The 15385-nt window shown below is 47.7% G+C and overlaps 1 protein-coding gene across 2 annotated transcripts in view; it reads left to right on the top strand.

The window, feature by feature from the left end:
• Positions 1 to 15385, top strand: part of KLHL7 (kelch like family member 7) — a 255900-nt gene that overhangs the window by 99234 nt on the left and 141281 nt on the right. For both annotated transcript variants that reach the window (XM_078663561.1, XM_078663560.1), the window contains exon 6: positions 8253 to 8427. In XM_078663561.1, the coding sequence (XP_078519687.1) occupies positions 8253 to 8427 (175 nt within the window). The remainder of the gene's footprint in view (positions 1 to 8252; positions 8428 to 15385) is intronic.

Raw genomic sequence — 15385 nt, 5'->3', positions numbered from 1 at the left:
CCGTGCCTTTAAGACCTCCAGGAGCCCCCTGCTCCCATCATGTACCACAGGTGACAGTTAGGTCAGTTCTTTTTTCTGGATTCTTCTGTGAGGATCCTGGAGCATTGAGCTGGTCACTTTTTGAAATATTCTAGTCAGAAATTGGTTTGTTTAATCTCTAGTTGACATTTGTGACTGCTAATAACTTTTTCAGTTATTTTCTGACAATTTTAAGAATTAATTTTGCCAGAAATGCCAGCTTTATTTAATAAATGTCCTTCCTATGGGAACAAAATGGCAAAACGGACCCACACTCAGTTTGCATTGTGTGTTTGCCATCTTCACACAATCTAGACATTTTTTATTACTGCCAGCAATTCTCCAGAAGAACTCTGCGTGATAGGGAGAAGATAAGACTACATGCCCTGCTGGAGAGAGGAAAAGGACATTCTAAAAGTGGCCTTGAGAGCAATCCTGCCTTCAAAGAGCCCTCCTTTCAGAAAAGACACGATAAGCGGCATCAATGGGCTTCCCCAGCATCCAAAAGAAAGCAAATTTCTGATTGTTCGCCGTCGATATTGACGTCGGAAAAGCATGCAAGGCATGCAATGACGTTGAGGGACAGATCGCCGTTGAAGCGACAAGAGCCTCCATCGCCAAAAAGTAAGTCGACATTGAGGCATACTACTTCGGGCTCGAAGTATGTTTGTCCCGTGAGACCTAAGTCGATATCCAAATCTGGGTCAACGTCAAGACATCGGTCGAGATCTGAGTCTCCGCCACTGTCACAACGGTCATCGTCGAGAGGATCGATGTCAAAGACATCACTGCAAGCCTACAGGCGGTCAACATCGAGGTCTCCATCAAAGTCCAACGTCGGGGAGGCCGACGTTGAGAGCATCTTCGCACAGACATGAGTCCCTAAATGTCTCACCGCAGAAGCAGTCGACGTCTAAGGCGACACATCATTCGACGACTAGGGAGGAAAATCCTTCGGTTCCATCAGGACAAGTGCCAGAAAAACCAAGGTCGACATCTAAGTCCTACGGTCGACATCGAGGGAAGTGTCATCTTCTTCTGGCATTCATACTGTGCAGATCTCACCGGAGGGATCTCTGGTTCCGGGAGGGAAAACGCCTCCTGCCAATCTTTCCCCAAGATGGCTAGAGTGTGCGACACTGGAAGGTTCCACAGAGAAGTCCAGGCTCGGATTTCTCCTGAACGTACTCTCCCTCCAGGGTCTCGGCTGAGCCTCCTCCTTCTGCATCCACGAAGGCTTCTCCATGCAGGTCCCAGAGGAGAGCCAAATCTCCATCGGCGTGACGCTCACAATCCAGAACACGGGAACGTTCTGGATCTCATTCTTCTTCCACCCCAAAAAGAAGGAGACGGAGGTCGCCTTCATGGTCCACGTCCTCAAGATCTTCTATAAGAGACTATTCACCAACATTGTCTGCGACATCTCCAGCCAGAGGATCCCTGATAGATGATATGGGGACTTTTAACGTTGTTATATGTTGGGGTGCAAGCAAACTGAACATTGATATGTCGGCACAGACGGTGTCGTCTTCAGTTATATTTGAAACCCTGCACCACATATCCTCAGCGAGGCCTCTGCTTCCGTTGGACCCCGGTCTGCTAGAGCCAGCAATGCAGACTTTCCTGACTCCGTCTACAGTGGGCTCAGCTCTTCCACGTATTTCCAAGAAGTACAAGGCCCCGGATCAGGACCCACTGTTTCTGCGATCCGATCCTCCTCCAGATTCTGTCAAAGTGGCGGCAGCCTGGAGAACACATCAATCCTCAACATCCTCTGCAGAAAAGGACAGAAAAATCATGGACTCTCTGGGCAAAAGGATGTGTAGCACGTCAGCATCAGTAATGAAGGTGGCTAATGCCTCTGCTCTCCTGGGGAGGTATGACCGGTCGCTTTGGAACTCTTTGGCCAGATTCACGGAGAAGCTGCCTAAAGAAGATCAGCAAGATTACCAAGAAATCCTGCAGGAAGGTGGTTTGGCGGCAATCCAGGTCATTAGTGCAGCTGCTGACGCATCATATCTGGCTACTCCCATAGCATTTGCTCTAGGCGCTCAGCCTGGTTGCGCTTCACGGGGCTAAATCCTGAGGCACAGAGGAGAAGTGTGAACCTCTCCTTCAATGGCATGTCTCTCTTTGGATCTCATGCGGATGATGAGATGTCCAAAATGAAAACGGAGTTGGACTCTCTGAAAGCCGTTGGACTGCAGAAATGGAAGGAGACTAGTCGTACGTTCCGACCCTACGACCGGCGCTCTTTCCAGCAGAGGGTTCAAACCTCTCACTGGTCGACGCAGCATCAAATTCAACCCATGTTTTACTACCATCAGCGAAGGCCTGGTCGAGAAAGGGCAGCTGGAATACAAGCATCTTCTGCAAAACAATGAGCTATGGCTTCCCCCATTCCCGTTAACCTCTCCTGTGGGGGAAGTATTATATTTCACCTGGACAACTGGAAGAAAATAACAGACAAGTGGGTACTGAATATTGTGCAGAATGGCTATTTGTTCCGATTCAAATCCCCACCTCCATCAGTGCCTCCTCGAAAAAAAAATCCCCAAAAACGCCACTTGTTGCAAGCAGAGGTGAACAGCCTTCTTCAGAAAGATGCCATAGAAACAGTCCCTGTTCCACAACGGAGGCAAGGAATCTATTCTCTTTATTTTCTGGTACAGGAAAGCGGCCTTACCAGAGAATACAAACCAATACATGACCTGAGGCTTTTGAACAAATTCATCCGCAAAGAAAAATTTTGGATGTTCGCACTGCACCAAATTTTCCCTCAGCTACACCAAGGGGACTGGATGTGCTCCATAGATCTGCAGGATGCCTACTTTCATGTACCGGTTTCCATGAAACATTGGAAATTCCTGCTGTTTCAAGTAGCGCTCCAGCATTTTCAGTTCAAGGTTCTCCCGTTTGGGCTCCAATCAGCTCCCCACAATTTTTCGAAATGCATTGCGGTAGTGGCAGCTTTTCTTCGCAAACCAGGGATATTCATATATCCTTACCTGGAACACGAGCTTCTGAAGAGCTCATCACCCACTCTGCTTCAGAGTCATCTCGAATACTGCCTCCAAGTGCTGAGCAATCAGGGCCTGCAAGTCAACTACAAAAAGTCGATCTTCAACCCAACACAATAGATCCACTACCTGGGTGCTTCTCTGGTTTCCGCATGGGCAAGTGTGTCCTTTGGAGGAGCGGTTATCCTCAATCCACGACAAATGCCGCAATCTTCTCCTGTATCAGCATCCCTCAGTCAGACAGGTGTCATCGCTGCTAGGTTCGATGGCATCATGCATCTTCATCGTGCCAAACACCAGATTACATATGTGTCCTCTGCAGCAATCTCTGGAAGACCACGGGACGCAGATATCGGGTCGCTGGGAGGACCGTGTGGTTCTCCTCCAGTCGGCCAAAGATTCCATCAGATGGTGGTTGAAGCAATCCCATATACTGAAGGGAGTTCCCTTTCACCAGGACCCACCTACTCAGACAATCGTCACGGATGCGTCCCTCCAAGGTTGGGGGCTCATATGGGCCCTCTCCAGGTGCAAGACCTTTGGTCAGAGACAGAACAAGGGTATCACATCAACTTCTTAGAACTGAGAGCTGCACACCTAGCACTCAAATCACGGTTCGCTTCCTTCCAGTCGCATTCCCTGTTGGTTCAAACAGACAACACCACAACAATGCATTATCTGAACAAACAGGGGGGAAACCGGTCGAGGCCTCTCTCTCTGGAGTCTCAGACCAGCTGGAAATGGCTTCCCGCAAGAAATCTGTCCATTGTGGCGATTCATCTACCAGGAACTCTCAATAAATGTCCAGGCAGACTCCCTAAGCCAGGACTTCATCGAAGCTCATGACTAGGTGCTAACGATCAGGACTTTTTCCATCATTGGGGAGTGCCAGACATAGACCTGTTTGCAGACGCAGCAAACACAAAATGCCCCGTCTTAGCGTCCAGGTTTCACCAACCAGGGTCATGGGGTAATGCGATTTTGATAAAATGGTCTCAGACATTACTTTACACTTTTCCACGAATCCCATTGATACCCACAGTGATCAACAAGTTCTACAGGGTCAAGACCAGAATGATACTGATAGCACCAAAATGGCCTTGTTAGTGGTGGTACCCGGACCTTCTTCAGTTGTTAGAAGTTCCACACAGGAAGTTACCATGCCGACCAGACTTGCTTTCCAAGAACGAGGGGAAGGTGTTCCACCCCAACCTCCCATCCCTACGTGTGACGGCATGGCTCCTGAAGTCCTTCAATACGGACACTTAGGCTTGTCTTCTGACTGCATGAACATACTAAGAGAAGCTATAAGACCTTCTACCAGAAAATCGTACGCTTTTAAATGGAAGCGATTTTACTTATGGTGCATGAACAATGGTCATGATCCCGTTCGGGGTCACGAGCAGGTGATCTTACCATATTTGCTGTACCTGGCCAAATCTTGCCTTCAATTTTCATCTATAAAGGTCCATCTAGCAGCTATCACAGCATACAGATAGTCCCCTATACAGATTTTTTCAAATTCCTGTGGTTAAAGATTTTCTTGAAGGGTTAAAAAAGTTCTACCCACTGATCAGAACTCCATCGCCACCTTGGGAGCTCAACATAGTTCTTGCTAGGTTGATGGGTGCTCCATTTTAGCCTATTCACAGAGCCTCTCTGACAGAACTTGTCATGGAAGACCGCTTTTTTAGTGGACATTACCTCTGCTCGTAGAGTGAATGAGATTCAGGCTTTATGCTGTAAAGAACCTTATATTGTGTTTAATGCAAACAGAGTGGTTCTTAGAACACATCCGAGTTTTCTACCTAAAGTGGTCTCGGATTTCCATATTAATCAGGCCATCACTCTGGCGAGGTCCTTTCATTCACTAGACCTCAAGAGGGTCCTGAAATTCTACAAGGCATTGAGGAAATCAGACCTCCTGTTTTGTTTAAATACTGGTTGTGCAACTTCCAAACGGTCCATCTCTAGGTGGATAGTGTCATTTATCTCTTTGTCTTACCAACTAGTCAACAAAGCCCTCCCGGGCAAACCAAACGCTCATTCTACCAGGGGAAAGGCCTCGACCACGGCTCTCCTTAGGAATGTACCCTTTGCAGAGATTTGTAAAGCAGCAACATGGCAATCTGTACACACTTTGACTCGCCATTGCTGTTTGGACTCTGACACACAGGCGGATGCTCAGTTTGGGCAAGCCTCGCTAAGGAATATTTTGGGATAATTTATCCTTAAGGTGTTATATTTGCTGTAGTTATGCTGTTGCTCGTCTGCGGGAAAGTGGCTATGGGCTTGCTATTCTATTCAGTGTTTATGACTATTGATGAATATCCCCAGGAAGAGAAGGATAAGTTACTTGGATAAGTTACTTACCTGTAATCCTAGTTCTCTTCCAGGTGTATATGCATCAAAATCATAAGCAACCCTCCCTCCTCCCCGGACGAGTTTTGACAGCTTAGTAACATTTTTTGCACCTTAGATCCTGGTTCCTATATGTTAGTACACAGGAAAAAAGAACTGACCTAACTGTCACCTGTGGTGCATGATGGGAGCAGGGAGCTCGTGGAGGTCTTAAAGACTCAGTGTCCAGGTTCTTGGAATTCCTAAAGGCAGGGTGCCAGTTTTTTAGTACTGTGATATTTTTTCCATCTATGCAGCCTATGGGCTAATTGCCTGCTTCTGCTTGCTTTTTTCTCTGAAAATAAAGGGCTGTGTTGGAACATTATTGCAGTGTATGTTCTCTGGTACAGCATTTATATGTGAGATTATTTTTTCTTAATGAAAAACCCATGTCATTTTGACATATTAGCCTATTTGAGGTGTAATAGGCTGGATGTTTTAGTTATGCTTACATGTATATATGTATGTTTTGGCGGTACTATGTACTTTTTTACCTAAACATACACATATATATGTATATTTGTATTGCTCCAGTGTCCCGCACGTGAGCGGGGATTATTCAGTGCTTATGACTTTGATGAGTATACCCCTGGAAGAGAACTAGGATTACAGGTAAGTAATTTATCCTTCTTTCTTTTTTTTTGTCCTCATATGACCTCCATAGGTTAAGCAACCTCTTGGTCAGATCCACCCCTGCTGCTCATAACTTGGGGGTCCAGTCTCAGCTGATGTTCTCACGAGAACGAACATGCACACCACATCATGAGTTGACCAAGTGGTATAATCATTGGACACTATATAGCAGTCGTACACGACTAATCAGGATCTAAAAGGTCTAAAATATTCCAAAATATCCCAAGCTTTCTCTGTAGACATTAACCTTCTGATCTAAATCCCTAAAATATCTCACTGAGTTCCACCAGGCTCTCCATGTTGGGGGTACCGCCTGGCTCCATAACTTACAAATCTCCCTCCTTGCCAAGAGGATCAAATAAAATACCAATTTATTCTGCATCCCCGAAAGGTCTATCGCCACTTCGGGCATCAATACAGTGCCAAACAAGATAGCAGAAGGGCTTACCTCCACCTCTATGCCCAGGACGTCCGACCGAGTCTTACCCACGTTGCCCCAGAACTCTTGAATCAGGGGGCAGGAAGCAAACACATGGATATTATCTGCCTTTTGGGCACCACATCGCATACACTTTGCTTCTCCACTGCCCTTTATTTTGGAATGTTTGAGTGGGGATCAGTATATCCTGTGGAGCGTAAAAAAATGGTTTCTTCTTAGTGCAGAAGATTTAATCAATGGGTAAATCTTGTCTAAAGATACTTGCCATACATTTTTCAGCTCCTCGCTCGGCATGTCTTCTCCCAGACCAAATACGGGTGTTCCAGCTTTCTGTCAGCTGCAGCAAGGAGATGATTATACCACTGTGCTCCTTCTTTCCTTGTAACTCTTCTTCCAGACAGAAAGTGAGATTGGAGGGGAACATGGTGGAAGCCGGTTGCGAGCTGCGCTCTGTTAACCTCTTCTGACATGGACTCCCGCTGATTCTGAAGAGCTGATGGTGCCGTTTTTTTTCTGCCTGTTTTCGTGCGACTGGAGTCAAATCAGGTGAAGGGGGACGTATTAAGGCATGTTACTGCCTCCAGGTTTACGAAGCTAGCTTTCCAGCATTGTGGGGGGAAAAACATATTTTTAAGGGGAGTGATCTTCCAGCGCAACATAAAACACTCTCTTCCTTTCCCACTAACTCCACACCTGACAGTGAAACACTATTAGGTAAAAGGTACAAATTGAGATATAGTACATTTCTCGGGAGAGAATCTGCCCCCAACGAGATATACAGCCCAGTCAACCTTTGGGGGTCTTATTGAACACACATAAATACAGGAATCTTCAAGCTAAGTCAGGGAAAGCTACCGTAAAGGAGAGAAAGAAAAAAAACTGCACTAGCACCCACAAAAGTGGCCCCCTCACTCAGATCTTATTTTAAACTAAACACGCAGGGTGGTATGGAATCCACAAAGCAGGGAGTACCTCTGCCAGGAGACACTCCCTCATTAAACCCTTCCATTCCTATTTCAAATAGATTCTCAGCTTTAAGCATCCCGGCTACGGCACCCGGAGGAGGTGGATGGAAGGAAGGAGATCTGATTGAAAACACATCTGTAGAGGCGGCCCCCGTGGTTGCTCTAGGCTTGGACCCAATACAAGGGATGTTGAGCCAGTTGTCACTGGAGATTCAGGAGCGCTTTTCAACCTCAGAAAAGAAGATCCAAGATACATGCACCAGTTTAGAGGAAAATCTGTCAGTATTAGCACATCGCATGGAGGACTTGGAGAACAAAGTGGGGGAATTGAGGTTAGACCTGAAATGTAACACTCAGCAAGTGGCCAGGCTGTAAAAGGGACCTATCGGATAGATTGGAGATTCTTGAAAACAATTCTAGAAGAAACAATATTAGGATTCTCGATCTGAGAGAAGGATTGGAAGGGGAAAATATTGGCTTAAACGTCTTCGGCCTGTGGATAATGGCAGGCATTACTAATTGTTACCCAGTTTTTCACTCCCTCCTAAGTAGCTTCCTCCTGTTAAAAGCTAGAGAGTGGTTTTCCGTCTTTAATTTAAGATGGGAAAGCACTGCCAGGTCATTCTTGTATTGCTTCATTTGAGTGAAATTTCTTTGGAATGTTTTGTTTAAGTGCTTTCTAAGGATAAATATTGTTTCAGAATATAATTTGTTCATAACAGCTGTGGCACCTTGCATTTGAACATTGTTGAATTTGTGCTTTTTGTTTAAAATTAGGTTTATGATGCAGCAGTTCGGTGGTTGAAATATGATGAGCCAAACCGACAGTCATTTATGGTTGACATTCTTGCCAAAGTCAGATTTCCTTTGATATCCAAGAATTTCCTCAGTAAAACGGTGCAGGCTGAACCTCTCATTCAAGACAACCCTGAATGCCTGAAAATGGTGATTAGTAAGTATGGTATTAATAGGTTTTGATATTCTGTGAGCAGAATTTTATCTGTAAAATGAATGTGTGTTTAGAGTGCAGAAATTCATGCTTTGGTAGCAAATAATTAAAAATATTACAAAAGTCAGTCCGTCACTGGCATCCAGGTAGGAGACATCAAAATGGAATTTCGAGGTTGAGCTTCTTACATGTGCTTTCCCTGTGCAAGTTATACATTTTGTAATATGCACTGATTTTGTTCTGAAATTATAAAGAAATGTTGGACAACATCTGTCTTTTCAACAACTAAAATATAAGTGCATACGATCAAGTAATGCTGCAGTAAACTCCTTTTTGAGGAAGGAGAGAGTTTAAAAGAAATGTTTTGCAGCGTGAATCTTTCTGGATTCACTATGCTGTGCATTAATCCGCGGTCTAGTGGTTGGGTCCGGCATCGTAGTCTTTTCTTTCTTTTTTTTTTTCCGTAGCCCAGGTGTGCGTCGACGTCCCACCTTTTGGTGTACTTCCTGTGACGTCTGCACGCTTCCTGTGGAAGCTCCCAACTTTGGGCTCCATCTTCAGATTCTTTTTTCCGCCGTTGGGTCTGGATAGTTCCTGAGGGGCTCCAGAGTTTTGGAGGAAAGAAGACGCAGAAAAGTCGAATTTGCACGGAAAAGATTGAGAAGACGACGAGGAACAACACCATCGAGCCGGGACGACGAAGGAGAAGGAGAACTTCGTCGTCCAATGGAGAATGGGCACACAGGTCACCCCTTGAGCGCAAGAAATGGACAAGACACCTTTTAAATTCTGCCAAAACTGCCACCACAAATACGCGCAGAAAGACCAGCACCCGGTTTGTAACCTCTGCCTACCGATCGACCACGAGGGCAAGGACTGCAACGCCTGCTCCGCCTTCACACCGAAGACTCTCTGGGTTAGAGAGCGACAGAGAAGAGCCAACTACAACATGCAAGGCAAGGGACAACCACCGTCCCTTCGAGACCTGGGGCTCTCGAGCGACGAGGAGGACAACGTCGCCGGAGAAGACGATGACTACACGGTCGTAGAGACCGATAAGAAGACTTTTTATAGAGGTAGGAGAATCGATGACCTCTAAGCCCCCAACAGAACCTCGAAAGTCTGAGTCAGACTTTCGAAAAACAGAGTCTACGTCCTCGAAGGGAGCACTGGCGCCAAAAATCTCGAAGGCCGCAGCTGCATCCAAGGACAAACAGTCCAGCGGATCCTTCGAAAAGGACTCCCAGGCGGCGAAGACCGGCGAAAAGCCATGGTCGTCAAAGCACGTCCCAGAAAAGGAACGTTCGACTTCGAAAGAGAAGGACACGAAGGTCGCTTAGGCGTCGACTAAGGACCCGAAGCCCATTTCGACGCAGACGTATACTTCTAAGAGATCAGCCGAACCGTTCGACGTCGAACAGGCCGCCGAACTGGAGAGAAAGAAAAGACGGCTCGAGGCCGAAATGGATAACATCCTGCAAAGAAAGAAGGAGTTCGACGATAAGATGAGGAGGTTCGCGATTCCGTCGAAGCCAAAGACGGCGTTCGTTGAAGTAGAAGAGGAGGAGGACTTTGACGCCGAAGAGTCGCCGAAAAGTCCAGAGACCCAGGACCATCCAGAGGAGGAAGACTTCTACTACGAGGAGAAGGGCGACGACGATCAGCGGACGATCCTCTGCTCGGCATCCTCGGGGACACAGGACCTGGAGTGGCAGGACCTCAACACCAAAAGCCCAGAAGAGGCTGTGGACACGTACCCTTTGAGGCCTTCGCCGCCAGATGACATTGGGGTCTACAATATGGTCATCAAGAACGCGGCAACAGCCTTTGGAGTCAAGCTAGATGAGGAAAAACCGAAAGCAGACTTCCTCTTGGAGGCTCTGCTCCCCACACAAACTAGGAGCCAGTACCTCCCCATGCTTGAGAGTGTCATGGCCCAGGGGAAAGAGGCGTTCAAGGAACTGGCAACATGCAGGTCCGTTACACCTAGGACGGAGAAGAAATATAAACACTCCTCTAAGGATCCTCCCTACATCCAAGGATCAGTTACGGTGGACTCCATTATTGCGGCGACCGCCAGGAAATGGGCAAATGTGCCAACAACATCAGGGCCACCACCAGACAAGGAAAGCAGGAGGATGGACCTAACTGGGAGAAAGATAGAAAGAAATGCAGCGATGCACTGGCGCATGGCAAACTCAAACGCCCTGCTGAACAGGCACCAATACCAAATTCTGGACGAGATCAGACAGCTGATCAAGCACCTCCCAGACGAGTACCAACAAAGAGCTTCACATCTTGTGGAAGAGGGGAAAAATGTGGCAAATTCTTGCCTCAAAACAGCCTTGGATGGAGATGACACGTCCAGCAGGCTGATGATGTTGGGAATCACGGAGAGAAGGCAGGGCTGGCTCAGGATCTCAGGCTTCAAACCTGAGGTACAGCACAACATTCTAAGCACCCGTTCAATGGGGAGACACTGTTTGGGGCGCCGGTGGATGAAAAGCTCACCCAGCTAAAAAAAAACGAAACTGCAAGGTCCATGGGGGCCTTACAATTCAGAGGGACGATAAGGGTACTCCGTCACGGAGACCGAACGTAAGAGGGGGAAACCAGCCAGGAACGTCACACCAGACTTTCCAACAGTCCCACCAGGGCGACAGCCAAAGGGGCCAACAACCCACCTCAAAGTGACTCCGTCACACAATACGTGCCCACCCAAGCAACTCCTCCCAGGGTGGAACACAACAAGACATATACAGGGTTACACGAACAAAACATCAACGGACATGTAACATCAGTAGGAGGCATGCTAAGTCATTTCTTCCGGGTGTGGAAGAAGATAACCACAGACAAATGGATACTCAACATCATACAGCTCGGATACTGCATAGAACTGGAAAAGACACCGCCAAACAGGAAACCAAAAAGGAAGGCGCAGTCAGGAAAGGAGCTAGAGGTACTTCAAAAGGAGGCGAAGGAACTCCTCCAAAAGGAGGCCATCGAACCAGTACCATACAGAGAAAGGAACAAGGGAGTGTACTCAACCTACTTCCTGGTACCTAAGGTGGATGAAACACTGAGACCCATCCTGGACCTAAGGTTCCTAAACAAGTGCATAAAAACACAAAAGTTCAAGATGACGTCCCTACAAGAGGTCATTCCTCAGATAAGGGACGGAGACTTCATGGCCACCATAGACCTCAAAGATGCCTACCTGCACATCCCAAATGAACAGGCAGCACAAACATCTACTGAGATTTACCATCAACAAAGATCACTACCAGTCCACAGCCCTAGCATTCGGACTATAATCCGCACCAAGCGTCTTCACAAAGTGCCTCGCAGCAGTGGCAGCGCACCTAAGGAGGTAAGGGATCCATATATACCCTTACCTGGACGACTGGCTAATAAAGGCAAGTTCACACAGGACATGCAAAGAACACGCACAGCGCGTGACCAGTACACTGGTGGACCTGGGATTCTCAATTCACTGGGCGAAATCCTCAATGGAACCAGAGCAAGTAAAAATATTCCTGGGAGCACAGATCGACACCATACAGAGCAAGGTGTTCCCCAGTGACAAGAGAACACTGGCCCTGCTGAAGGAGACGCACCTCTACCAGAAGGGGCGAGCTCTGACAGTCAGGACAGCGAGCAAGGTCATGGGCATGATGGCCTCCTGCATCCATTTGTCCCAAATGCACGGCTACACATGAGACCATTCCAGGAACGGCTGCAGGAACAATGGTCACAAGCTACAGGAAGTTGGGAAGATCTAGTGGTTGTAACGCACGCAGTGCAGGAGGAGATGTCGTGGTGGAAAAACGAGAACATAACAGAAGGGAAGCCTTTAACACCACCGACCCCAACGGTGACCATCACCACAGACGCATCCCAGAAGGGATGGGGAGCACACATGAGCAAGCTCAGGGTGAGGGGTCTGTGGACTCCCAACGGATGCGCTCAAACACATCAACTACCTGGAACTAAAGACCGTGTTCCTCGCCCTGAAAGCCTTCCAGACAAAACTGTACAACCAGAGAGTGTTGATCCAGACAGACAACACAACAACAATGTTCTACATCAACAAGCAGGGAGGAACACAATCAGCCCCGCTATCGAACCTAGCACAGGAGATATGGAGATGGGCCATTCCACTAAAAATAGACCTGCTAGCCATACACCTACCAGGGAAGGACAATGTGGAAGCAGACTGGCTCAGCAGACAGACATCGGCATCCCACGAGTGGGAGCTCAATACGCAGGAAACGCAAAGGCTATTCAGAAGGTGGGGAACACCAACAATAGACCTATTTGCAACACGCCAGAATGCAAAATGCCTAAACTTCGCATTCAGGCAACCAGGGGAAGGATCTCTGGGGAATGCCATATGGATAAGCTGGTCGAAAACATTTGCTTACGCTTTTTGCTCCGATACCACTGATACACAGAGTACTCAACAAGTGCAGGACCAGCAACATGACTCTGATCCTGGTGGCACCTCAGTGGGCCAGACAGACCTGGTACTCACAGATAATGGAAATGGCACAGGGTGGACCCCACAAGTTCGGGAAAAGGAAAGACCTACTCTCCATGCAAGACGGAGAAGTACTACACCCAGAGCCAGAGAGCCTCAGCCTAGCAGCATGGCTCCTGAAGACAGAGTTTGCACACCTGAAGTTACCTGAGAGCACCCTGCGGGTACTACGAGAGGAAAGGAGACCTAGGGCACGAAGGTGCTATGTGGCAAAGTGGAAGAGGTTTACACAATGGTGCATCAAGAAAAAACTACACAAGAAGATGACAAGGGAATCAACGGTGCTAAGATATCTCACGCACCTGCTGGAGGCAAAACTAAGTTCATCCTCACTAAGAGTACACCTAGCAGCGAAAGTAGCCTACACAAGAGGAGAAACAGGGAAGAGTTTCTTTACATCACAGATAGTGAAGAGATTCCTGGAAGGGGCGAAGAGGATCAGACCACCAAAGATGATGTCGCCACCGGCATGGAACCTCAATTTAGTCCTAACAGAGCTCATGAAAGCGCCCTTTGAACCCATTCATAAGGCCTCCCTACAAATGCTAACAATGAAAACAGCCTTCTTGGTGGCAATCACCTCGCTGCTCAGGGTGAGCGAACTACAGGCGCTAACGCTGCAAGAACCCTACATCCAAATACACAATGATAGGGTGGTGATGAGAACTGACCCACACTTTATGCCAAAGGTGGTGTCAAGGTTCCACATCAACCAGACAGTACAAATACCAAGCTTCTTTCAGAAACCGGCCACAAGCGCAGAGAGGGCACTGCACACCTTGCATTTGGCATAGGTGTATTGCATTTGCAGAGAGTTGAAATAATCACAAGATGAGAACAGAGGGCTTCTATAGCATGAGGGGCTGAACAATTGCAAAGACCCACCGCTAATTACACTTTGTTCCTGGCCAGTAACTGAAATTCAAGAATGTACATTGGCACCACTTTTTAGTTGTTGTGAAAGTCAGATGTTGCATTATTGTTTCAACTGCTGGTTTCCCATTTATTTTACTTCAAACAAAGACTAGCTGCAAGAAGGTTCCTCAAGTGAACTACACTACCACCATAGGAACAGATATCCACATAAAAAGCTGGCTCTTGGAACCAATGTTGAACAGCAGAAAATGAAGGCCATTTTGCACAAATCCCAAAGTAACACTCCTTTACTTTCCTCCCATATGTTCTTCCCACCAAAGTACATGTATGGTCTTAAAAAGTTTGATCTTCAGTTAACATTTCTTATTCGGTACAATGATGTTGAACTATGTTGTTTAAGGCCCCAGAAGTGGGTCACTCACTTTTATTCTCTTGAACCCGTCCTACTTCCTCATCATGTTGTCATTTTGACGTTCACCTCCACTGTGTTGCTGACATCTTCACGAGTAAGAAGGGTGTGGGGGGGTTCTCTCCCTGCACGCTTACCTGGATCTATAGCAACTCAGAGGCACACTTGCAGCCTGTACTTTAGTAGGCACAATAGACAGTCATCTCTCCCTTCCATGTGGCCATTGCTCAGTTTGGCCTTCTTGTTCTATAATCTTTTTCCCCTCCTCTGTTCAGTAACCTCTTGTTATTCTTCTCTTTGCCCTAGCACTTCACATTCTGGATTATTTACAGCAGTGCAATGTTGTTCACTGTATAATTCCGGGAATTGTGATTCTCCAGTATTGGATCTTAGATAGATTCACATACTTGAATCATCTCCATCCTTGAGCTGGGGGTCCCACAGTAGACATAGAGAGCAGTGCAATGGTAAACATAGTCTGTGATGCTCTAACATGGAAACATTCGCTTGGAGAGCTCCCTGCCACCGGGGCTGTCACTGCAGGCGGAGAGGCATTAATCGAGGGAAAATCTCTGTTCTACTGCTGAGGGGGCCATAGCTCGGCAAAGCACACGCCGCACGGTACTCCAGAGACCAGGAGCCCGTGCGTGACTCTACCTGCGAGGAGGCACGTCCCACTGCACACCGGCGCCTCATTACTGCTCGCCGGACCCGCTGGCGCGGGTCCGGCATCTCTTGGAGAGCTCCCTGCCACCGGGGCTGTCACTGCAGGCGGAGAGGCATTAATCGAGGGAAAATCTCCGTTCTACTGCTGAGGGGGCCATAGCTCGGCAAAGCACACGCCGCACGGTACTCCAGAGACCAGGAGCCCGTGCGTGACTCTACCTGCGAGGAGGCACGCCCCACTGCACACCGGCGTATATCATCAAATCCGGTTCTCGTAGCGCGGGACGCGCGCGGGACGAGCCGGACGAAGCCCGGACAAAGGGCGGGCCGTCTGTGGCCGTCCGGGGCAGATTGGGGCAGGGCAGGGCCACATCTCTAACATCGCCACCTCTACGCCCACGGTAAGATAGACCTAATACAAGACTTGTGTACAGGACTACATTGACTATAGGTGCACGTATACCTGGGCC

The sequence above is a fragment of the Lissotriton helveticus genome, chromosome 10 (assembly GCF_964261635.1).
Source record: "Lissotriton helveticus chromosome 10, aLisHel1.1, whole genome shotgun sequence".
NCBI lineage: Eukaryota > Metazoa > Chordata > Amphibia > Caudata > Salamandridae > Lissotriton > Lissotriton helveticus.
The sequence above is the reverse complement of the archived record's forward strand: the minus strand, read 5'-3'. Positions and strand labels throughout refer to the sequence as shown.